Below are 26,167 nucleotides of genomic sequence, written 5' to 3' on the forward strand. Positions count from 1 at the left end.
TTTTGCATGCATAGGTCCTTTTATTTTTTATTTTTAAATACACGGGAGATCATTTCCAGCAATGACCGCTGATCAACCGTATAGCAAGTCAATCTCCACTTGTTAAAGCTTTTATACAGGGCATTTGTCGGGGGTGGTTGATCACACAATCACTTATAACAATTTCTATTATTGCAAGATGGGTTGCCGACAATTATTTTTACTGCTGCACGAGATGTGATCAGACAAGAAACAATCATTTGCTCAGTTCGCAGCTGCTTGCAGAGTCTCTTACATGGGATGCTGATCAGGAACAAGCATAGCTATGATCAGTAAAGCCAAATCAGCTTTTGTCTATTTGGTATCTCTAGTCCAAGCCGTAGAGATCCCATGGCTTAAGGCGGCCATACTTTTTTAAATAGCCGTCCGCCAAATACTCACTATCGCTCACAAATCCCTTTTCCCCCATGCACGTGTGCTTAGGGACTCATGCACACAAACGTGGTGTGTTTTGCGGTCCGCAAAACACAGAAGCCGCCCATGTGCCTTGTGGAAAGGAACGGGCGGCCCATTGTAGAAATGCCTATTGTCCGCAAAAGGCTTCCATACACAATAGATTGTTGCACAGTGGGCAGGTTCAGCAGATGTTACTCTGCTGTCTAGGGCCCGATTTAATGTCAGCTTAAGGCTAGGTCTACACGACGACATTTTGTCGCACCAATGTCGCGTGACAATTGTTATGATAGTCTATGGTGTCGCACTGCGACAGTCGCAAAAAATCCATTCAAGATGGATTTTTCTGCGACTGTCGCGTCGCAGCATGTCGCATGCGACACCATAGACTATCATTATAAAAATTGTCGTGTGACATTGATAACATGTCATGTAGACCTAGCCTTAGGGTTTGAGTACACTGAGGTTTCCTGATGTAGTTTTAGAAGTCAAAACCAGGAGTGAATAATAAAAAACAGTTATCGTATCTGTCCTTTATGCTTTCTCTCCCTTTATAATCCACTCTAAATTTTGGCTTCCAAAACCGCTTCAGGAAATCGGACAGTGTGGTAATTCCCTTAAATAGAAGCGGCCAGACATACAGTGGTGATAACCAGAAGTATAAAGCAATCTCTGAGCAAGTCTGCTGTGTCGGCTTGTGTAAAGGGACCTTAAGCGCTAAGGTCATGGTATTATGGCTGCAAAACAGAGATAAGGATCGTAAATTCCAGCTCACGCTCACATGACAGTGTATATGAGGACCCAGTTTTTATCTTCCTGTGTTATCTATTAAAGCAAACGTCTAACCTGCATGTACTGAGCTGCATCACAATGGTCTAGTGTCTGAAATAGGGTTTCCTATGATCAGAAAACAAGAGATAAAAGGATTAAAGTCCTCGGGCTTGACGATTGGAGGGCTGCCATCAGATGGCCATACACACTAAACGTGGGACAAACCTGGCAATGTCGGCGGACCCTATTGACTCTGATGGGCGATGCTTTTGTTCTCCCATACCCTGCCGAGTGTGCTGGTGGAATGGAGGGGTGGGGGGGTTGTTAGGGCTCATGCATACAGATCCCAGCCATGTGCAGGTCACTTTTTTTTTAAACTTTTGCAGAAATGTCCTATCCTTGTCTGTAAAAAAGACATTTTTTTTAAGGAGCCGTGGAATGGACGCGAGGATGCTATACGCATCTTCTGCAGCCCTATTAAAATGAATGGATCCGCACCTGGGCCGCAAAAAAAAAAATGTGGATCAGATGCAGACCAAACATACTGTCATGTGCGTGAGCCCTTAAACTGATATCAAATGTGTATGGCCAACCACATTCCTACAAATTACGGACATGTTTTCATGCTGAATTGTGTGCAAGTCTATTGGTAGTTGAGTCAAAGACAGATTAGATGGTGATGCTGTTTTGTGGCATCGTTACACCCTTTAAGACACAAACTGCATAACCGTCATCCGAGAAGAGGAACATGGGTTACACAAGCACAGAATAAAGCAGAGGCTGTTCGTGCCATTTACACAGAGCCAACTAGTGATCTAACTACCAACACAATGAACTCTTCAGCAATTGCCAGATTGGGAGGAAAGATTTGCTTTTCTCCTTGACCCATATTTTCCAATTTGTAAACGACATCCTGACCACAGGTATTGCGCAGCAGCCTGAAGAAGTTTGGTCTCTCTTTTTACAACCAAGGGCCGCTATATACGTGTGTCCGATAACGTCAGTGGTTAATGGGGAGCTTTCCTCTTTGCTTGTATTATGTAGCCTTTTGATTTTATTATTCCACGCGTTTTCACAATGACCGAATATCGTAAGATCCATTCGGGTGACCAGCCATCAGCCTGAGCATCTTGGATGCCTTCTCTGAGAGCTTCTTGAAAACTTTCTTCAGGTAAGATCTCTGTGTGAAAATAAATGAAATAAAAAATAAGAAGGTAGGCAGAAGAGTCCAATGAGATTGGGAAAGAAATGGAGGTCAGTTATTGCAAAATGTGCTCACGCGACCGCTCCCTTGGCGTGGAGTCACACACTGCTTTTGGTGGCAGATTTTTGAACCAAAGCCAGAAGTGGGTTGGAAAGGAATACAAACTATAAAAGGAACAATCCAAGTGTGGTTTGGCTAAAAAAACTGCAACAAAAACCTGTGAATCACATCACCTAAGTCACATATAGCCATAAATGTAGGTCCCAACCGGGGGATGCCCGATACCCATCTCACATGTACGCTAGTCTGTTTTCTGCGTCTCACATAGAAGCGAACACAGCAAGATGTGCACAACCAGCCACCTATACAGTCATACTCTCACCACTTCCAGGCAGGACAGGATCCAGGGGGTCCCCCTCCAATCCAGACATAGGTGCAGGTCCTAAAGTTGGGACCTACATCTATCAAACATTTATGGTATATCCTCTGGATGTGCAATATTATCTCTAGGTTGGTAATAACCCTTCAAGTACATCTCCCATACTTCGGCATTGACAGGATGAGTCTGTACATAATTTTGACAGATATATTTTTTATCCCCCTCCCCAATCACTATACAAAGCCTTGTGTGCGCCTGCGGTCATACAGGGTGCCGTGCCAGTATTAATAAATCATCCACTATATCAGAGATTAAATTAGATCCGATAGAGCAATAACACATCAAATGGGAGAATGGCCATTTTGTACACTTTTGTGACCAGAAGGATCCCTCCCAGTCCGCGGGGCTCTGCGGTGATGCTGATTTTTGCCACCTAATAAAGGGAGTATGATTGCCTAAATTTACACAACCAAAGAAGAAGTTTCTTGTGTTGTTCTCCAGAAGGTATTGCACTACAGGCAGCGCTGTGTGCGTCCCCTCTGGCCCCTTTTAGACGAGCGAGTTCCACCCTCCGTGAGTACGAGACAGCTCCCGTCCTGACCTCCCAGCACTGTTTGGGTCGCATAGAATTATATTGATTTATGCTGCTATGTAACCCTTACCGCTCTGGAATGTATTGGCTAACAATTACAGCATTATGTCTTATCCAACACATTTCAGACCTATAAGGGTTACATAGCATCATATATCAGTATAATGCTATGCAACCCCATCAGTGCTGGGAGGTCAGGACGGGAGCTGCTGCACACTCACGCTGCGAGTCCGGAGTGTGGAACTCGCTCGTCTGAAACCGCTTTCTGCACGTATACATAAACCAGACAGGTCTGTGCACTTACCTTTGGAATCACTGTGAGTTAATAACTGGATGTCAAACTGCTTAGCAAAGTCTGTCAGATCCGGCGGCATGATGCAGCATGATGCCAGATTCACTTGGTTGCTACTTGGCTTTACCTGCAGAAAACCAGATTTTGCCATATAGGTTATACTCATCTGTAGCTCACAGATACAAATAAAATAAAAAAATATATAAATTAAAACCAATTAAACTTTTAATATGGATTATAAATGTCTTACCATTTTCATATCTATAAAGCTTTTCATTATATAACAAAAATGTACAAAGTTCTGAAAAATTTGCTTTGGTCACAGTCTGAATGATCTCTGCTTGCTGTACGGGAATGTAAACATTTTTTTAAACAAGTTTTCCCCAAATGTGATAAAAAATAAAAACAATACAATAAATAAAATCCTATATGCACCAGTTAGTCCCCTGCCAGGATTTGCTTACTTGCCCGTAGCCATGACATATCCCAGGTCACCACTGCCGCCAGTCAATGGCCTCAGCAGTACATGGCCCAAGACTGCTGAAGGCAACAATTGGCTGCAGCTTTCACATGGGTTATGCGGCTACGTCACCGCTGCAGCCGTGTAAACACAGACCAGAACAGTAAAGCTCCACTGCAAACGGAGGAGGATTATATGAGCTTTTATTATTTCTCTGCATTTAGAGGCTTGGGGAGGCAAAGGTATTTATTTTCTAATGATGCATGCAGTTGTATGAGCAGGACAAGGGAGGGACTTTCAAGTTTACACTCTTACTGTAAGCAGAGATCTTGAAAATGCTAATATACATCAGAATGTGGCATAGCATTTCATTACACAATGATAAGCTGTATTTACATAGGAGCAGGAAAGCCCTCCACCCAAAAAGGTTTTTGATGCCAAGGGGTGAAGAACAATACATCACACCGCTGCCATAAATTCTATACATTCCACACACACAAAGTACAACATGTCTTGGCAGACAGTCAGGAGCTGGATGCCAGTCCTCACCTGTGCCCACAGGTAAAGCTGTTCCAAGAGTGGTTTATCTAAATCCGATGTTCCTATAGCAATAACTTTGTTGTCCTGCACAAGACTTTCCAGCTCTCCCCAGTACGGCTGCAGATGCTCCAGGGTAAGAACGACTCCATCTTCCAACGGAGGTGGTGCGATGATCACAGAATCCAGCTGGGCCACAGCAAGGGTGGAACAAGCTAGATGAACACAGAGGGGCGAGGTGGTTATGCTGGCACTGGAAAAGTGCACGTTTTCACTTCTATAACTGATACGAGTGACTTATTGCAAAAAAATAATTCTGAGACGCAATTTACGAGGCAGAGTTCACAGATTCCGTAGTGTGCCAAGTGGCCAAACCATGCATGTGCTTACTGCAAATTGCTGCAGATCAGCTGTTTTAAGAGGCTGCAGTGCTTTCTGGAGCTCCAGTGAGCGCTGCAGTCTCTTCACAGCGCCATACATTGGCTAGTGGCTGTGCTTGGTACTGCAGCTCAGACCCATTCACTGGAATGTGACCAAGGCCTCATGCACACGACAGTTTTTTGCATTCGCAAATTGTGCGTCCACAAAAAAATTAAAAACAAAAAAAAACATATGCTGCATCCATTTTTTTGGAGGATCCGTTTTTTTCCACAGATCCCTTGTAATAAATGCCTATCCTTGTCCGCAAATGTTAAAAAAGTAGGACATGCACTTTTTTTTGCTGAAGGGAAACATGGACGACGGATGCGGAACACAAACTGATGAACCATCAGCATTTTTTTTGCTGACCCATTGAAATGAATGGGTCCCCATCCTATCCGCAAAAAAACGGAACGGAGGCCCGAGAAAAACAAAAACAAAACTGTCGTGTGCATGAGGCCTAGGGCTACTTTCACACTTGCGTTAGGTGCGGATCCGTCTGGTATCTGCACAGACTGACCCGCACCTATAATGCAAACGCTTGTATCTGTTCAGAACTGATCCGTTTGCATTACCATGAACATTTTGACTTACACTGAAAGTCAATAAGAGGCGGATCAGTTTTCAATTGCACCATATTGTGTCAGTAAAAACTGATCCATCCCCATTGACTTACATTGTAAGTCAAGACTGATCCGTTTGGCTCCGCATCGTCAGGCGGACATCAAAATCAAGCAGCGTTTTGGTGTCTGCCTCCAGAGCGGAATGGAGGCTGAACGGAGGCAAACTGATGCATTCTGAATGGATCCTTATCCATTCAGAATGCATTGGGGCTGAACTGATCCGTTTTGGGCCGCTTGTGAGAGCCTTGAAACGGATCTCACAAGCGGACCCAGAAACGCCTGTGTGAAAGTAGCCTAAGCTGCACCTATCTTCTCCCTCCGAGCTGATCCTGATGACCTATCCTCAGGATAGGTCATCAGTATCTGACCGGTTGGGGGTCCGACACCTGGGACCCCCGCCGATCAGCTGTTTGAGAAAGCACCAGCGCTCCTGTGAGCTCCACAGCTTTCTCTCAGGTTACCAAGCACAGCTCCGTACATTGTATAGCGGCTGTGCTTGGTATCATATAAGTGAATGTGGATGAACGTGTCGTCACCGGCCTAGGGAAAAGTGAGAGCGCCGATGCCTTCTCAAACAGCTGATCAGCGGGGGGCCCTGGATGTCGGACCCCCTCCAATCAGATACTGATAGGTCATCAGTATGAGGCTACATCCACACGACCATATGTTTTGCGATTCGCAAATTGCCATACTTTTTTTTTTTTTTTGCGGATCCATTGTAACAATGCCTAAAACGGACAAGAATAGGACATGTTATATTTTTTTGCGGGGCTACGGAACAGGAATACTGATGCGGACAGCACACGGTGTGCTGTCTGCATTTTTTGCAGACCCATTGAAATGAATGGGTCTGCATCTATCTGCAAAAAAAATAAAAAAAAAAAATAAAAAAACGGAACGGACACTGAAACAAACAACGTTCGTGTGCATGTAGCCTTAAAGTCTCAGAAAACTCCTTTAAGTGAGCCATCTGCATCTAGATTTTCTCTGACAGAGCAGATCAGAATGCCCAAAGTCACATTCACGCGACCATATTTTTAGGCCGCATCCGATGCGCTTTTTATGCAGGTTGCACACGGACCCATTTGTTTCTATGAAGAAATAACATGTTTTTATACATCTTTGTGAGCCCATTGTAAAAATGTCTATTCTTGTCTACAAAATGGTCAGGAATAGGCATTTTTACAACGGGCTCACAAAAACGCATAAAAACCATGGACGTCATCTGTATTTTCTGCAGATCCATATGTATTTTGCGGTTGTGTGAATGCACCCTAATGCGGATGTGAACAAAGCCTAAAGACCACTTTCATGCCATCTATGGAGGCAATGTTAAAAAAATTCTATGACAACAGCTCGTTACAGGATTTCTATTACTATATACAGCGCAACAGAATCGGCTTAATGTAGACGGCGGTGTAACCTGCCAGAATTAAAATGGGAGAAAAATCCACAGCGTGAAACCCACTGAAGAGTAAAATCTTTCTGCTGTGCCAGATGTCCATTTGTTGTCTGGACTTTCAACTGAATATGCAAACAAGTCAAAGGCAGATGAGGACAAATGTAGTTCACACCCTTTATACGACAGAAGAAATGTTATCTAGAAAGTATAAAGGTCATTTTACACCAACTGACATTTCAGGCAATTACTGACAACCAACCAAACGTTCCCGATAATTCCTTGACAGTCACTAGGATGAATGGGGACAAGCGATGGCTACAGACAAGTTTTTTTTACAAAAGCTCATCAGTATACAAGGTCCATAAAGTCTAGGTCTTTACGGCAAGGCTTTTGAAGCCATAGCCAGGAACTGGCTTTGGCTTCAAAAACCATCAAGAACCCAAACATGGACACCCCAGCACGCAATACGTCCAGGGTTTTCAAAGCCAAAACCAGCAGCAGGATATGTCCTTAAACTCTCTCCTTAGGCTACTTTCACACTGGCGTTTTGTCCGTTTGCGAGATCCGTTCAGGGCTCTCACAAGGTCCACAACGGATCAGTTTTGGCCCAATGCATTCTGAATGGAAAAGGATCCGCTCAGAACGCATCAGCTTGCCTCCGTTCTGTCTCCATTCCGCTTGCAGTGTTTTGCTGTCTGCTTGACGAAACTGAGCCAAGCGGATCCGTCTGCTATTGACTTTCAATGGAGTTCATGCGGTTGTATTATTGTATCGGATCCGCCCAAAACGGAAAGTCACCTTATGTGACCCTCACCTGATTTTGACTTCATGTCTAGCCGTACCCTAACCTAGTACAGTACAAATACCAGGTGAAGCCCTCCACAGCCGCACGTTCATTACAGTTTTGGAGGCTAGGAACCAGGAGTGACAAATATAATATAATATATATCTCACGTATGGGACGTATCTGTCCTTTATACTTTCTCACATTCTAGGATCCACTTTGGCTTCCAAAAATTAATCAGGAAACCAAACCTGACCATGTGGCCGTTACCGTCTGTAGGAGAGTGTTGTGGGCACGCTCTGTGACATGTGCAGAGGTCATTCTGAGGGGAGGGGGAGGCGGGGAGATCTGACCATCACCCATTGTGAATGGTGGATCCCATCATACAGGGCGAGTCAAAAGTCTCAGGACACCCTTTTAATTCAGAAACAAAAAAAGGGAAAAATTAAATAACTGAATACCCCAGCAATTAATGGGCCCATCTTTTAGGCTTTACAGAAAACAGAATAAAAAAAATTATATTTCTCAGTATCTAGTTTTAACTAGCAAAACAATATGGATGCTTGTACCTTTAAATGGGTTGTCCGAGTATTTCCCTTGTTCTTTTCTGGCCCTTTGTTTACCTGCACTGCTAAGGGAGTGAATACAAGAGCTGCCCTGAGTGACATGTCTGCCTGGTGGGAGACTCTGCAGCATGTTGTAAGTGTAGAACTACAAGTCCCAGCTGTACAATGACACTGCCAATACACACAGGATCTTCCCCCTACCTTCTTGTGCAATGCTCTCTCTAGTCCTTCAACTCCTGTGCCCAGAATGGTCTCCTCACTGCCTGCTGCAGCTAGCCAGTCTGTGCAGCTGAAGGGGTTAAGAATCCTAGGATAGAGCAGACAGCTAGCAGTGAAGGGGGGCGTGGCCAGCACAGTGACTTCTCCTTTACAGGCTTGTAAACTACCTTTATCAGAGCAGGGAGAGAAGCTGACATCACAGGTCATGTGACCCTCAGTGTAATCTGAGAAACCGGCCACTGGAGATAAAGTGAGTTAATTGGAAAGCTGTTACATTTGCCCAGTTAGGAACATAGAAAGAACAAAAAAAATAACTCGGACAACCCTTTAAACATACTAGGAAAATGTACAGAAATTGATAAGGTGGCAATAGTTACTGGCGCTCATGTGGTCCTGACCCCTTAGATAAGGCACTATATAAATACCTGCATACTATGCTTGGCATAGACCCCGGGGGTTCTCTGGAAACAATGGCACGCAAGCCTGTTTGGCAGAGCGAGGACTGTGGAAGGTGAACTTGTATGCAGTATTAACAACACATGTTTGCTAATCTGCTGTGTCCATGAGCTCTTCAGTACCGACGCCAGCCGTATGCTCTGCCAACAAAACTGGTTATTTTCAATGTGGTTTACAGAGCCTCTATTATCTGAACACTAATATGGCTTTTACGGAAAAGCCAGTTCAGAGGAGGTCAGGCCTGAACAGTGCCAACTTCACAGAATCCAGGACAAGAGTTTCTCAACCTCTTACTGCAGCGTTCACAAGCAACTAGTCAGCCGTGGGGTTTGAAAAGCAAGTTATGCTGCATGTACATGGGGCAATCCTGCCCGCTCAGTGGAGGTGAGAGATGCATTTACCTGCAGTGATCTCCTCCACAGTATGAGGATGAGCGATGGCACTGCAGCTGCATTGCATTGGATCTGCTGCCCAGAAACAATAAATTAGGGGTCTCACTCGTTCATAGGGCGAGTGGCGGCACCTTATCGGGAACAAGTGTTTGTGCGGAGTAAACCTGCATTTAGCTTTGCAGCAGACACAAAACTGTTCACAGAAATCTGCGTCACAGAGGACTTCAATGTAAGAACACCATGTATAAATGTATTTGTATACTTTAGTGCTTTTATTTATATCTAGGGGTGGGGGGGTTTAGAGTTAATCATTGGCACTCAAAAAAATTAATAAACACAAAAAAAAAAAAAAAAATGTAATTGGAGTGCCGTCCACGTCTCTAGCCTTGAGAGCTGCTTTAGCCATTCTGGTAGCCACAAGACTTCCTAGATGGGGATGAGCGAACTGGTGTTTCTAGTTCAGGTTATCCAAGAATTTTGTTATGGATTCCGCTACCACAGACCATAAGTTATAGTCCGTGGTAGCGGAATCCATAACTGAATTCTTAGATAACTCGAACCTTGTATGCTGAACTTGAAACACGAGTTCACTCAACGCTATTCCTAGAGCCTGACTTTTGCATCCTGGAAATGCAAACTTAACTGCAGCTGTCAAACAAGTCAGTGGCAGAACCTCTGACTCATCTCTACCTTAACCCCTTAAGGACACAGCCTTATTTCACCTTAAGGACGGCCATTTTTTGCAAATCTGACCAGTGTCACTTTAAGTGCTGATAACTTCAAAACGCTTTGACTTAACCAGGCCATTCTGAGAAAGTTTTTTCGTCACATATTGCACTTCATGACACTGGTAAAATGAAGTAAAAAAAATGCATTTTTAATTTATAAAACAAAATAAAAAATTACCAAAAATTTGGAGAGAAAAAATTGCAAATTTCTAAGTTTCAATTTCTCTACTTCTATAATACATAGTAATACCTCCAAAAATAGTTATTACTTTACATTCCCCATATGTCTACTTCATGTTTGGATCATTTTGGGAATGATATTTTATTTTTTGGGGATGTTACAAGGCTTAGAAGTTTAGAAGCAAATCTTGAAATTTTTCAGAAACTTTCAAAAACCCAATTTTTAGGGACCACTTCAGGTCTGAAGTCACTTTGCGAGGCTTACCACCCAAAAATGACCCCATTCTATAAACTACACCCCTCAAGGTATTCAAAACTGATTTTTACAAACTTTGTTAACCTTTAAGGTGTTCCACAAGAATTAATGGAAAATAGAGATACAATTTCAAAATGTCACTTTTTTGGCAGATTTTCCATTTTAATATATTTTTTCCAGTTACAAAGCAAGGGTTAACAGCCAAACCAAACTCAATATTTATGGCCCTGATTCTGTAGTTTACAGAAACACCCCATATGTGGTCGTAAATCGCTGTACGGGCACACGGCAGGGCGCAGAAGGAAAGGAATGCCATACAGTTTTTGGAAGGCAGGTTTTGCTGGACTGTTTTTTTTTTTGACACCATGTCCCATTTGAAGCCCCCCCCCCCCGATGCACCCCTAGAGTAGAAACTCCAAAAAAGTGGCCCCATTTTAGAAACTACGGGATAGGGCGGCAGTATTGTTGGTACTAGTTTAGGGTACATATGATTTTTGGTTGCTCTATATTACACTTTTTGTGAGGCACGATAAGAAAAAGCTGTTTTGGGCACAGTTTTAATTTTTTGTCATTTACAACATTCATCTGACAGGTTAGATCATATGATATTTTTATAGACCAGGTTGTCACTGATGCGGCGATATGTATACTTTTTATTTATGTAAGTTTTACACAAGGATTTCATTTTTGAAGCAAAAAAGAAAAAAAAATAAATCATGTTTTGGCGTTTCCATAGTCTGAGACATAATTTTTTTAATTTTTGGGCGATTACCTTGAGTAGGGTATGATTTTTGCGGTATGAGATGACTGTTTTATTGGCACCATTTTGGGGTGCGTGTGACTTTTTGATCGCTTACTATTACACTTTTTGTGAAGTAAGGTGACAAAATTTTGGGAAAATGACGTTTTTGTTTATTTTTACTTGAAACTTAATTTTGTTTGTCTGACTTTTTTCAACTTTTTTTTTTTTCCACTTTATTTTTTGTCCTACTTTGGGACTTGAACTTTTGGGGGGTATATTCCTTTACAATGCATTCCAATACTTCTATATTGGAATGCATTGGCTGTAAGAGTAATGAGTAATTTAGCCTAGGTGCCTGCTCAATGATTTGAGCAGGGACCAGGTTCCGATCACCAACCCCTATGATTCCTCCCCCCCCCCCCCCCATGTCCAGGCCTCTCGTATACATTATATTTACCTTCTCCCCGGCACCCGCGCCACCCTGGATCCCTGCAAGGCCATAGCTACATCTCCTTGTCCTCGGGTCAAAACATCCGGCAAAGAGGAGAGCAGCTAATAGGAGGTTGTGACTGGTATGAGCCTCCCTAGCATCGAGGGTGGCGTTATGGAGGCTCGTCCATCGGAGATGCATCGGTGGCCGTGCAGGAATCTGGAGTGGGTGCCAGGGAGCAGGCAAGTGTAATGTATACGAGGGGCCCGGGCAATGGGGGAGGGGTGATTATAGGGGTTGGATAACCCCTTTAAGTGCTCCTTCACACACAAATTGCTTTGGCATACTGTATTTTTTATGTTGCTAAATGTTTGAATGACTTTACCAAGGATTTTTTTTAACCCTATAGATAAAAAAATAAATAAGTTCAGTGAAACTCGCAACATTTTGCACGCAAGTTCAGTCAGTTTTGTCTGTGATTGCGTTCAGTTTTTTTCACGCGCGTGATAAAAAAAAACTGAAGGTTTACAAACATCTCTTGGCAACCATCAGTGATAAACACATTGCATCCGGTGTGGATGCAATGTGTTTTTTTTACTGAAGCCCCATTCACTTCTATGGGGCCCAGTGCTGCATGAAACACGCAGACTATAGAACATGCTGCGTTTTTTACGCAACGCAGAACTGATGAATGGGTCAGGATTCAGTGCGGGTGCTATACATTCACATCACGCATTGCACCCGCACAGAAAACTCCCTCGTGTGAAAGGGGCCTAAAGGGTTATTCCAAGCTTATAAAAATACAAGTGCACAAGATGGCCGTCACACAACAGAGCACCTGTAATTACACTGCATCAACTCTAGAAATGCAGGGAAACGGTGGTAAGCAGAGAAGAGAAACAGGTGATCAGTGCGTGTTCCGGGAGTCGGACTCCCGCCAATCTGATGTTGATGATGTCCTATGCTGCACTAAGAGAATATGCCTATTATTGTCCGCTATTGCGGACAAGAATAGGACATGTTCTATTTTTTTCAGGATCGGAATTAATACCCCATAGAAATGTATGGGTCAGCAATTCCGTTTCGCAAAAAGCGGAATGGAATTGCGGATGTGTGATTGTGCATAAGAGCCAGACGATTAGGCAACTTGTGGCGGTTCTAACGATCCGATCTACAGCAATTATAGTTGGCGGCATATCTAGTTGATGTAGGTTTACTGCTTGTCTGCCTAAAAAACACACACAAAAAACTTCAAAACATCTCCCCAAAGAAACATTTGATAGAAGGTAGATATGCACGACTTACCCATGTCTACAGCTTGCCTGATAGATGAAAGGCCATTGCGCAAAATAAACAGCTTTACTTTAGGAAGAAAAAAAAGAAAGTCAGACAATGTAGAAATCAAAGCATGCTTGAGGAAGGCTTGTACGAGCTGTAACGTCGCAAGATTTGCCATACTATGGGTGAATAAAACTACTTGGATTTTCATCACAATTTGGAGTGCAGTCCTCTTTTCTTTTTTATACCATTGGGGATTGCCGTCACCCCTCTTTGGACTTTGCACCCACTCTTAGGTTGGTGCTCCCATCACTGGCCTCTTCAGTGCACCGCTGACGCCAGTAACTGACTGCAGGAGTCACCTGTCGCAGCAAGGTAAACAGACCCTGGTCAGGAGAATTGGAGTAATGGCAAAGTATCTACCAGGTAGGTAATGATCATTTCTTTATAGTAGGCAGATCCTTGTGGTGTCCAGTTTACTCCTGAAACTGGACAACCCCTTGAAATATCATTTCAACTACATGAAGCCATCGAGCTGCATTTTCCACCACACTTACCGGACACTTTCATCTCGTCTCTTTCTTCAGGGTTTATGGTTTCCAGTGCCGGGGTCATGGCACATTCCAGGGCATCTGGAGCTTCCTAAAGGACAAAAGAGTAGCACGTTATTTATCACTTAATTGTGGTAGCTGCTACTGGAAACAGTCAGCATTACTGCCGGCATGCACCCGACTACTAAGCTACTACACTGAACTCTGGGGGACTTCACCAGTACCACATACAGAGTAGATGTGAGCCGAGAAGCCTGAGGAATTGTGAATAATGGGTTATAAGGCACGTTTGCTCATAGTTGGTCTCTTTCCATCTCCCAATATACCAGGCAATCTCATGCAGTTGACAAAATACGGAATTGGAGAGAGTACTGAAAGACGAGGGAGTGCAAATTCCTATTTGCTAACGCAGTCTGACAAGTCGCGCCTCGGCCACAATAACTGTCTGGTCTGAGACAAAGCCCTTCTACATACCAGCCGTGCCATTCTCTGACAACTTCACATCAGCGATAAGGAAGCTATGTTCCCCTTTAATCCAAATATTTTCAGTAATCAAAACTAACCTAACGCCCTCCTATAGGCTTTCAATGGAGCGGCACATGCTTTCCCACCGCTCCGCTCAATCCCTTCCTCACTGCAGGGCCACCCCCCCCAACTTAGAGATCCGAGGGGGTCCCGGCAGTCAGATTTGTCAACAGGCGAAATCATTTCTGGGACAACCCATTCAAAGCTCTAACTAGTCGAGAAACCATACTGTAACAGAACACAGCAGCTAGCTTTTACAGTGGGCAGGTAAGAGAACAGACAGATGTTAAAGGGGTTTTTCCAAGAAAAATATTCTACAGTTTCCAAACCAGCACCTGGATGTGAATACTTTTGTAATTGCATGTAAATAAATATTTTGTATAGCTGATTAGTTATTCAAGGAAATGGCTCTGTATAGCGCCACCTGCTGTTTGTTTTTCTTATCTCTTCGTCCAGCTCACTGAGAAGGCTGCAGGTGCTCCGTTTGATACGGAGCGCATGGACACGCCCCCTGAGCTGTCATACGGAGCGCATGGACACGCCCCCTGAGCTGTCATACGGAGCGCATGGACACGCCCCCTGAGCTGTCATACGGAGCGCATGGACACGCCCCCTGAGCTGTCATACGGAGCGCATGGACACGCCCCCTGAGCTGTCATACGGAGCGCATGGACACGCCCCCTGAGCTGTCATACGGAGCGCATGGACACGCCCCCTGAGCTGTCATACGGAGCGCATGGACACGCCCCCTGAGCTGTCATACGGAGCGCATGGACACGCCCCCTGAGCTGTCATACGGAGCGCATGGACACGCCCCCTGAGCTGTCATACGGAGCGCATGGACACGCCCCCTGAGCTGTCATACGGAGCGCATGGACACGCCCCCTGAGCTGTCATACGGAGCGCATGGACACGCCCCCTGAGCTGTCATACGGAGCGCATGGACACGCCCCCTGAGCTGTCAGCTTGATATAAATCTCGCAGAACATTGAATGGGGAGATCTCTGGATCCATGTGAGGTACATGGCTGGTTCTAGCTTTGTTAGAAAGAGGTTGTCCTGTACTGTATTATGTCTGATTTTCATTTTTTACATTAGTCATGGGAGAAAGAGGCTGAGGCTTCCTCACAGCTTACCAAGCACTGCGCCAGACATTGTATAGTGGCCATGCTGGTACTGCAGATCAGGCCCATTCACTTGAATGGGACTGAGCTGCTCACAGGCCATGTGACCAATAAATGTGACATCACTGGTCTAGGAAGAGCATGTATTACTCACCAGAGCAAAGAACTAATAAGTGGGGTGCTGGGTGTATGACCCCCACCCACTTGACATTTATGACCTGTCCTGAGGATAGGCAAATAATATTATACTCCTAGGAAACGCCTTTAAGGCATTTTGCTAAAAAAAAATTATAGTAAAGCATAAAAAATGGTCATTGCTTTTCCTCTCTATGGCACCATGGAAAATATTAATAACTAGCTGTAACATCACAGATGCTCAGCCTGCAGCCCCCCAGCTGTTGCTAAACTACAACTCCCAGCATGCCCTAATAGCTGTAGGTTGTCCAGGCATGCAGGTTGGGTTGGGCATTCCTGGTCTACACCAATACTGCAAGGTCAGCATAAGAAAACAAGAGCAATAATTACCTGCAACAGCTCAGGACTAACTTTCATGCTCCATTCATTTAAAGTTGTCCTAATGCAATCGCCCAACTGCAAAACACAAAAAAAAAAATAATAATTTTAAACATTTTTACCAAAAGTCATTGACTGAAGTTGTAATTTTATTCTGCACACTCGACACCGCAAGGTGTGGAAAACGGATCATCACAAAATTAAGCAGAGGAGATCAATCAAGTGAGCACTGATCAGAAATCTGACAAAGGAGACCTGCATAATACAACCGAATTGGGGGAGATTTTTTATTTATTTTTTTATATAAATAAAGGCGTGCAAGCTTTGCTTCACATGTGGCCTAAATGGGCCTCTGTGCGCCAAAAAAATAAATAAAAAAAATAAATAAATAAAAAATGCTTTGGCGCATTTTTAGAGTAAAACTACTTCACCTAGACAACTTGCTTGGACACAGACACATTTTTTGCCATATGGGCAAAATTCTGGTGTAAATCTGGAGCAGAATTTACGATACTCCAAACTTAAAGGTCCATGCTCCAGAATAGTACATTTGTCTAATATTAAGAGTGGAATTTGTATTCTTAGACAGTGTAAAATGCGACACTATTAGTAAATCTTCCCCAATGTCTTCCTATAAGGCCTCTTGCACACGACACTGTGTCCCCCGTGGCCGTATTGTAGCCCGCATAAGGCAGGTCCGCCATACACGGGGCACCGACTGTGTGCATTCCGCAACACGGCTGCGGACCCATTCACTTGAATGGGTCAGCAAATCCGGAGACGCTGTGCGGAACGGAAGCACGAAAATAATAAAAAATAAAAATAGAAACTTTTTGCGGAACGGACGGATCTCAGACCCCATTCACTTGAATGGGTCCGCGATCCGCAAGCGGCTGCCCCACGGTCGGTGCCCGTGCATTGCGGACCGTAATTTGTAATAAGTGGACGGTATAATTCCATTTGGCTGAGCTAGCCCTACAAGACACTGAAGTTCCTCGTGACACACTGAGCCTAGCTAGGAATTTTCCTACCACCGATTACACAAGCGCTGGTATACTGCTGCGGTGCGTGACATAAGAGACGCCAAGTGGCAATATGCCACCGACCTGGATCCTCAAACGTCAAAGTACATTTTATTTGGAAGCCAGAGTACCAGTGTGCGGTGAGCCATTAACCTGCGTATAAAGGAATAAAACCTTACGGGATATGTGCGCAGCATCGGTTCTGGACTACTGAAACAGTATGGATACTTGCTTGTCCTATATACACTTGCGTTACACTGCTCAGACACCGCTTAGTAGAAAAACCCTGCTTCCTGAATGTACCACCAGGCACACATACAGCTTTCCCACTATCTTGAAGATGGGAGGGGGGAAGGAGCGCATTCCAAAGCCCTATGTACATGTCAGTGAGGGGGCTGCGGAGCTGCGCTCCTAGCCGATATCTTGAGTTAGCCTGATGGAAAAGAAGTGTGAGATTAACCCATTAAATGCTTGCTATTGCTTCCCAGTAACCAATAAAAATGCACCACATTTAGTCACCTCCCACCAGGGGGGGTATATTCTGTGTGGCACTCACAATAAACTAGAGATTTTGCTTTGACCCCAGCGTGTGTGCCTTTGCTTAATTCCTCCGTGCACGTTAAGACAATATCTACTAGTTTGGAGCAGTACATCAACCTACCTGGCATCTTGACCAGATCTAAAACAGATCCTGTATTAAAAAGGGCAGGACAAGGGTCGATGGTTGGCACTAGTGCCTTTTAGCATCCAGATCATGGATGCGAGTCTGACTAAGGGTCCATCCGTGGATCCGCAAAACACGGATTCAGCACATCGCAGGCACTTAATAGAAAATGCCTATTCTTGTTCGCAATTGCGGACAAGAATAGGACATGTTCTATTTTTTTCGGGATCGGAATTGCGGATCCGCAATTCCGGACCCGGGCAGCACATCGTGCTGCCCCATAAAAGTGAATGGGGCCGCAATTCCGTTCCGCAAAATGCAGAACGAAATTGCGGACGTGTGAATGGACCCTAATAGCAGCAGTTTCAGGTCTCCTTCATACACGCCTTTCAGATTATTATTTTTTTAAAACAATAATACAGCAAAAAAAATGCTGCTAAATGCTGTGTGCGAAACTGCGAATCCAACCTAAATGTTGCCTCCATGTATAAGGAACATGAATACAGCACTGGCCCGGGCCAATTGACATTTGGGGGGGCAGGAAACTGTTAATGCTAATTTTGGAAAGGGGAAGGGGGTGGGGTTCCCGATAAAGATTAAGGGTACAGTCACACGTCCGCAAAATGGGTCGCATCCGTTCTGCCATTTTGCGGAACAGGTGCGGACCCATTCATTTTCAATGGGGCCGGAATGTGCTGTCCGCATTTGCGGATCCGCAAAAAAAATAAAAATTTAAATAGAACATGTCCTACTCTTGTCCGCTATAAGTGCTGGCGATGCGCGGTCAGCAAAACACATACGGACGTGTGAATGGCCCCTTAGGGCTCATTCACATGAACGTGTGCAGGCCAGGCCCATAGTGCAGCCGGCACAAACAGTAGGTCCGCAATACGGATAATGGCCACGTGTGCACCGTATCACAGATGCGGACCCATTCACTTCAAATATCTGGAAGATATGGAGCAGAAGGCCACGGAAGCACTACAGAGCGCTTCCATAGCATTTTGGTCTGAGCCTCTGCACCAGATTGCAATTAATTCCAACCATAACCAATCTGTTTTCTTTCAAATCCCATCGGTCGGGTACTGAGGTATTTGCATTTCGAATCATTCCATTATAATCTATAGGAAGGTGTTAAAGGGGTTTTCTGAGAAAAGACACTGATGATGTATCCTCAGGACAGAAAATCAATGTTAGATCAGTGGAAGCCGGACACTTGGGAACCCCGCTGACTGGCTGCTAGAAGAGTCTGGGCGTTTAACCCCTTATGACCAAGCGTTTTTCTTCTTTTTTTCATGGTCTCGTTCCAAGAGCTATAACTTTTTTATTTTTTCGTCTATATAGCTTTATGAGGGCTTGTTTTTTACGGGACAAGTTGTAGTTTTTAATGGAACCATTTTGGGGTACACATAACTTTCTGATTAACTTTTATTAACTCTTTCTGGGAGGGAGATGGGGGAAAATAGCAATACTGCCACAGCGTTTTTACATTATAAATTTTACGGCGTTCATTTTTCGGTACAAATAACATAATATCTTTATTCTCTGGGTCAGTACGATTACAGTGATACTAAATACTTATAATTTTTTTTACGTTTTACTACATTTTTTTTTCCAATAAAACCCCTTTTATTAACCAAAAAAATGATTTTGCATTGCCACTTCACAAGACCCATAACTTTTATTATTTTTTTTCTATGGAGTTGTGTGAGGGCTTGATTTTTGAGGGACAACTTGTATTTTTCATTGGTATCATTTTGGAGTAAATGGCGCTTTTTGATCGCTTGTTATTAAGTTTTTTTCGGTGGAAACTAAGAATAAATTAGAAATTGTCTTTTTTTTATTTTTATTTTTTACGGCGTTCACCATAGGGGATAATTTATGTAATATTTATGTAGTCCGGGTCGTTACGGACGCGGCAATACCAAACATATGGGGGATATTTTCTTTTTGCAATTTTTTTCATTGAAAAGCGTATTTTCAATGAAAAAAAAAAAGCATATTTTTTTATTTTATGGAATTTTTTTATTTAATAAATGTGTATTTATTTATTTATTTTTTTACTACTTAAAAGTCCCACAAGGGGACTATAATATACAGTATTTTGATTGCTTTTAAAATGTAATGCATTATCTCTATAAGGCATTACATTTCAATAGCAATGCTATCCAAACCTTTACCAGAGAGGCACAGCCTGCTGGAAATAACTGAAGACAGGCTCGGGGCCCTGAACGGAAGCAAGGTAAGCTTCCGAACACATCAGCACCCCGCGATCTTATTTTCGGGGTGCTGATGGGAGACAGAGGGAGTCCGCTCCCTCTGTCACCACTTTACATGCAGCGGGCGCCATTGCGCCCGGCATGTAAAGGGTTAAACAGCCCGGATCGGCACTCCTGCCGGTCCGGGCTGTTAGAGCAGGGTCCCGGCTCTCATGTGATGGCCGGGTCCGTGCTCCCCGCTGCACGGGGGAGCCGTGCAGCGCTTAGACCGGGCCGCCGTAAAAACGCGGCGGCCCAGCCTAAGGCCCCTTAGTGACCGCCGTAAAAACACGTATGGGTGGTCACTAAGGGGTTAATAAGCGCTGCAGTCTTTTTCTAGGCTAGTGATGTCATCGTACATCGGTCAAGTGACCTAGTTTCTGTCAATTTATTTATTTTATGCACCTATATAGCACTATATATTCCACAGCACTTTACAGACATCAGCATCACTCTGCCCCCAGTGGGGCTCATAATCTAAGTTCCCCATCAGTATGTCTTTAGAGTGTGGGAGGAAACCCACGCAAACACGGGGAGAACATTTTGTATGGGATTTGGCTGTGGATTCACTGCTGACCTCACCCTACTGCACTGCGAAGGGTTAAAGGACTTTCTGAGAATGAAAACCAATGTCCATCAGAGCAGACACAGTGTGAAAATTAAAGCATGACAAACTGTCTACACACATCACCGCTGAGACCAATCAATGGCTCCAGTGGTTGTGTCAGGAAGGACATGTGACTGCACAGGACGACACTGCGGACACCGATTGACCGGCAGGCGGTGGTGACCTGCATGTAGATGGCTACGGCACGCCGAGAGGCAAGTGTCCACATGGTCTGGCTTTAGAAAGATCACATCACGTGAGACGCGGCGTTCTGGGATACGAACAGTCCAGCCACCAGCCTTTACGATACCTTGCTGTGGACTAAACCAGGAGTACGCCACAGACCACGCTACCTCAGCGTCTGCCGAGACATACAAGATAAGACCGTACATAATTAGGTATACGGCATTCACCTTTACCTTGAAAACCATCTGGGTTAAGGTAAGACTTATTGCTAACTTAGAGCATACAGCACTTTACCTATAACCAACGAAAAAGTCACTTTGGGAACCTGCTCCTTTTAAAGTCCCTTCTGAGTACGGACATTACTCACTACTGCACATTTAATGCGACATTTCTCTTCATTTGAAAGGAAAGACATTATCTGCATTTTTTTGTTCCACTACAAGACCTATATATGCAGGAATTTTATATTGGTTCTAAAGATACATCAGTTTTATGATCATTTTACGATTGTCATTGCAGTCTTATTTTGCTGCACAGCGTCTATTTTTAGCCACGTTAATTTAGTCATATTATTTGATTTTATTGTTATTTGAATTAAATTGTGTGATCACCTTATATTGTATTTTATATTATTTTATTGTATTTTTAGCCGTATTATTTCACACATACAGAGTGCCAGCCCAGTTCATCTACCTGGCTTTAGAAAGAGCTTCCAATATACTGTGTGCAGTGCACAGCCGGCTGGATTAATAAACGGACATTTAAAGGCTATGCACACAGCATCTGTTCTGTGTTGCGGCACTCTAGTTATTCCTACTGGAAACGTATGAATACATTGACAATTGGGTGTTGCCATTCCCCTTGCTAATGAAGCATGCCCCGATACTATCAGTACAGTCACAGGCTCCATCTTCTCATTTTCTATTCCTCACACACTGACGTATAATGGTCCGACAGAGGATACATATCTGATCGGTTGGGAACAGACTTTTTTTCTTGTATGACCCCTTTAAGGCTACATGCACACAGTGTGTAATACACAAGGATTTTTCATGCAGGTTTTCACTTGAAAAATCTGCAGTGTAAGGGCTCATGCACACGACAGTATTTTGCCTTCAGTATACTGGCTGTTTTTTCAGTTCAGTATGCGGTACATATACAGAACCATTAATTTCAATGGTTCAGCAAAAAAAAAAAAAAAAACTGAAAGTATCTCCATGTGCATTCTGTTTCAGCATTTCCGTACCGTGAAAAGATGTCTTGTCCGCAAATCACGGTGCTTGGCTCCATTCAAGTCAATGGGTCCAAAAAATATATATAAAAAATAAAAAAGTAGGGGCTCGTGCACACAAACGCATGGACCCCATGGCTGTATCACAGCCCACAAACAGCGGGTCCGCAATATAAGGGCACCATTGTGGATGTGGACCCACTGTGGTCCGCAATTCACAAGATACGGAGCCCTTCCGTGGAATTTCGGTCCTTGCTTCCGCACCATAAAATAAACACATTTCTTTGCGGTGCGGACTGAATCTTGCGGATACATTTAAGTGAATGGGTCCGCATACGCAAAAGGCCCATGCATTGCGGTCCGCGGCACAGGGTACACACACACACACAGGAGCCCTAAATGAGATTTTTAAAACGTCATTTACTCAGCGCAGAAACTGGTCTGCGGTGCGGATTGTGAAAGATGCAGCACGTCAACGTTGTGCGGATTTTCAGTGCATATTTCATCCTTTGCAATGCAGAGGGCGAGGTCTGGGGCACAACCAGGGCCGGTGCTACCATAAGGCAGACCAAGCGGTCGCCTTAGGGCGCACCCTGGGGGAGGGCGGAAAAATGTGACATGGAGGGGGAGAAATGTGACATGGGGATCTGATGGCTGACATTGGGGGCTGATGGCTGGGGGATGATGTCTGACATGGGGTTCTGATCTGAGGTCTGATTAACATTGGGGGTCTGATTGGGGCTGTGAGCTGAGGTCTGATTAACATTGGGGGTCTGATTGCTGGTCTGACCTGAGGTGTAATGGAAAATATTTTTTTCTTATTATCCTCCTCTAAAACCTAGGTGTGTCTTAGAGGGCAAAAAATATGGTCCTTAAACCAGCCATTGTCTGAAGCAGAGAGAAGATACCAGGACCACAGAGAGGAGAAGCGTTGGGGGGGGGGGGTGGGGGCGCCAAAATGTAGCTTCGCTTGTGTTGGCAAAAATCCTTGCACCGGCCCTGGGCACAACCACCAAAATCCACTAGTAACATGTCTACATGTAACTGTATTTTGATGGATACTGGAGTATCAGGTACATAAGAGGATTGCTGAGCGGTCAGTCCACCAATGTGCTGAAAGTAAAAGCTGCAAGTCATGCTGACAGGACAACCTTCAGAACAGAGTGATGGACAGTACACGGGGCGCTGTATGCCCGACTTCTCACATCGAGGGGGGGGGGGGTGCACTGCATGCCCAGCTACCCACTGACTCCTCATGGAGGGGGGGGTGCACTGTATGCCCAGCTACCCATTGACCCCACATGGGGGGGGGGGGTGCACTGTATGCCCAGCTACCCACTGACTCCTCATGGGGGGGGGGTGCACTGTATGCCCAGCTACCCACTGACATGCCCAGCTACCCACTGAGTCTGACTCCAAATGGGGGGGTGCACTGTATGCCCAGCTACCCATTGACCCCACATGGGGGGGGTGCACTGTATGCCCAGCTACCCACTGACTCCTCATGGAGGGGGGGGGGTGCACTGTATGCCCAGCTACCCACTGACTCCTCATGGAGGGGGGGGGGTGCACTGTATGCCCAGCTACCCACTGACTCCTCATAGGGGGTGCACTGTATGCCCAGCTACCCACTGACTCCTCATAGGGGGTGCACTGTATGCCCAGCTACCCACTGACTCCTCATGGGGGGTGCACTGTATGCCCAGCTACCCACTGACTCCTCATAGGGGGTGCACTGTATGCCCAGCTACCCACTGACTCCTCATAGGGGGTGCACTGTATGCCCAGCTACCCACTGACTCCTCATAGGGGGTGCACTGTATGCCCAGCTACCCACTGACTCCTCATAGGGGGTGCACTGTATGCCCAGCTACCCACTGACTCCACATGGGGGGGGTGCACTGTATGCCCAGCTACCCACTGACTCCACATGGGGGGGGGTGCACTGTATGCCCAGCTACCCACTGACTCCTCATGGGGGGGGTGCACTGCTGTATGCCCAGCTAACCACTGACTCCACACCGGGGGGTGCACTGTATGCCCAGCTAACCACTGACTCCACATGGGGGGTGCACTGTATGCCCAGCTACCCACTGAGTCTGACTCCTAATGGGGGGGTGCACTGTATGCCCAGCTACCCACTGACTCCTCACATGGAGTAGGTCTGTGATCAGCAAGAGTCATTACTTACCTTCCAAAAGATAAGTATATCCAGATCTACCACAGACTAAAGGGTAAGTTCACACGGCTAAAATCTGCCACTGACTCAGCAGAAGAAAACGGGCGTTACCAGCAGTTTCCCCATTGTAAAATGGCTTGGGGTTTTTTCAGTAGCAGACTTAAAAAAATGCTTCAGAAGTGACGTTACTTCTTGGAAGTGAATTTCACAGGAGTCAATGAGGAAGAAGAAACCTTACCAAAAACTCTTAAAACTTTTGTAAAAACGAAGGCCAAGATCACATCTCCAGTATCCTGATCCGGCAGAGGTTCTGCCATTCGCTGGTGGACCCCCTGCCTGCCATGGTTTTTGGCCGTCAGAAACTCAACACTTATGCCAGAAAGCAATCCGCTAATGATCTGCTGCTGATTTTGCAGTGTGAACTTTGGCTACTTTCACACTCACTTTTTGGCTTTCAGTTTGTGGGATCCGTTCAGGGCTCTCACAAGGTCCACAACGGATCAGTTTTGCCCTAATGCATTCTGAATGGAAAAGGATCCGCTCAGAATGCACCAGTTTGCCTCCGTTCCGCTCTGGAGGCAGACACCTGCAGCATTTTACTGTCCGCTTGACGAAACTGAGCCAAACGGATCCGTCCTGGCACACAATGTAAGTCAATAGGGACGGTTCCGTTTTCACTGACACGATCGAAAACGGATCCAACCTCCATTGACTTTCAATGGTGTTCAAGACGTCTTGGCTATGTTAAAGATAATACAAACGGATCCGTTCATGACGGAGGCATGCGGTTGTATTACGATCCATTCAGACGTCTGTAGTGAATTGCGGATCCGCAATACACCCGGCCGGCACCCCCATAGAAATGCCTATTCTTGTCCACAAATGCAGACAAGAATAGGACATGCTCTATTTTCTTGGGGAGCTGGGGACCGGAAGACTGGGGCCACGCTCCGGAAATGTGCACTATGTGCTCTCCGCATCTCTTCCAGCCCCCTAGAGAATTAATGGGTCCGCACCCGTTCAGGATAATTGCGGAACGGATGCGGACCCGTTCTACGGACGTCTGAATGGAGCCTTATTGTAACGGATACGTTTTTTCAGATCCATGATGAATCCATGCAAATGTGAAAGTAGCCTTAGCCTAAAGGGCTCCGTGCCCATATTGCTGGTCTGCAATCTACGGGCACTGGCTGCGTGCGGACCCCCTGACTTGAATGTGACCACGATCTGCAAAATACGGAAAAAGATAGGACATGCCTTACCTTTTGTAGTGCGGAGGCATGGACCCAAAAGCCCACGGAAAGGCTTCGTAGTGTTCCCATGGGCTTCCGATCCGCATAGTGACATGTCCAATCTTTGGCCGTATCTTGCGGACCGTGGACCCATCCAAGTCAACGGGTCCGCATCCGTATCACGGAGTGCACACGGCTGGTGCCTGTATATTGCAGTCCGCGGCACGGGCGCGGAGCCCTTACGTTCGTTGACATGAGCCCTGAAGGAACAAGGCTGAGGGGACAATGCAGGAAGTGATAAGTGACCCACAACACATAAAAAACCCCAAATACACACATACTACATACATATGGAAAAACCATTGCCCTGCAAGTATAGAAGGTAAGGTGCAGCTGGCGGCGCACTGCAGGTAAGTGCACACGGTACACATCACCCACCTCCTCGCTGGTGGAGAGCGCACATTTCTTCTTCAGCCGCCCCCAGTTCATCAGGTTGCCGGTGTGCAGGTGAATGGAGCTGGCCCCGTCCAGCAGGGCCCGGGCTGCGGCGCTGTCGGTGCCCATGTCCCGGGTGTGTGGGGATGCCGGTGCGAGCCTGTCCCGTGCAGTGTGCGGAGCCTCGTGTGCGGGGATGCCGGTGCGAGCCTGTCCCGTGCAGTGTGCGGAGCCTCGTGTGCGGGGATGCCGGTGCGAGCCTGTCCTGTGCGCGGAGCCTTGTGTGTGGGGATGCCGGTGCGAGCCTGTGCCGTGCAGTGTGCGGAGCCTGTCCCGTGCCGCCGTGCAGTGTGCGGGGCCCCGCCTGCGCTCTCTGCTGTTATAAGATTGCTGCGGCACGATGACTTGGCAGTCGTTCAGCTCTAGACGAGAAGTGCTGTGTAACCGTGACTCACTCCCAGCCCCGGAACGGCAGCCACACGTGAGTCTCACGCTGTC

The 26,167-nt window shown here is 45.5% G+C and overlaps 1 protein-coding gene across 1 annotated transcript; it reads right to left on the reverse strand.

The window, feature by feature from the left end:
- Positions 1-26,167, reverse strand: GCLM (glutamate-cysteine ligase modifier subunit). Its single transcript, XM_044300750.1, has 7 exons — positions 25,673-26,167; positions 15,868-15,933; positions 13,701-13,785; positions 13,171-13,227; positions 4,680-4,882; positions 3,683-3,797; positions 1-2,383 (listed from the first exon to the last, which is right to left on the reverse strand). Exons 1-7 carry the CDS (start codon positions 25,796-25,798, stop codon positions 2,211-2,213), a joined length of 825 nt encoding a protein of 274 aa, XP_044156685.1. The 5' UTR covers positions 25,799-26,167; the 3' UTR covers positions 1-2,210.

This window comes from Bufo gargarizans, chromosome 7 (assembly GCF_014858855.1).
Source record: "Bufo gargarizans isolate SCDJY-AF-19 chromosome 7, ASM1485885v1, whole genome shotgun sequence".
In the NCBI taxonomy this organism is placed as follows: Eukaryota; Metazoa; Chordata; class Amphibia; order Anura; family Bufonidae; genus Bufo; species Bufo gargarizans.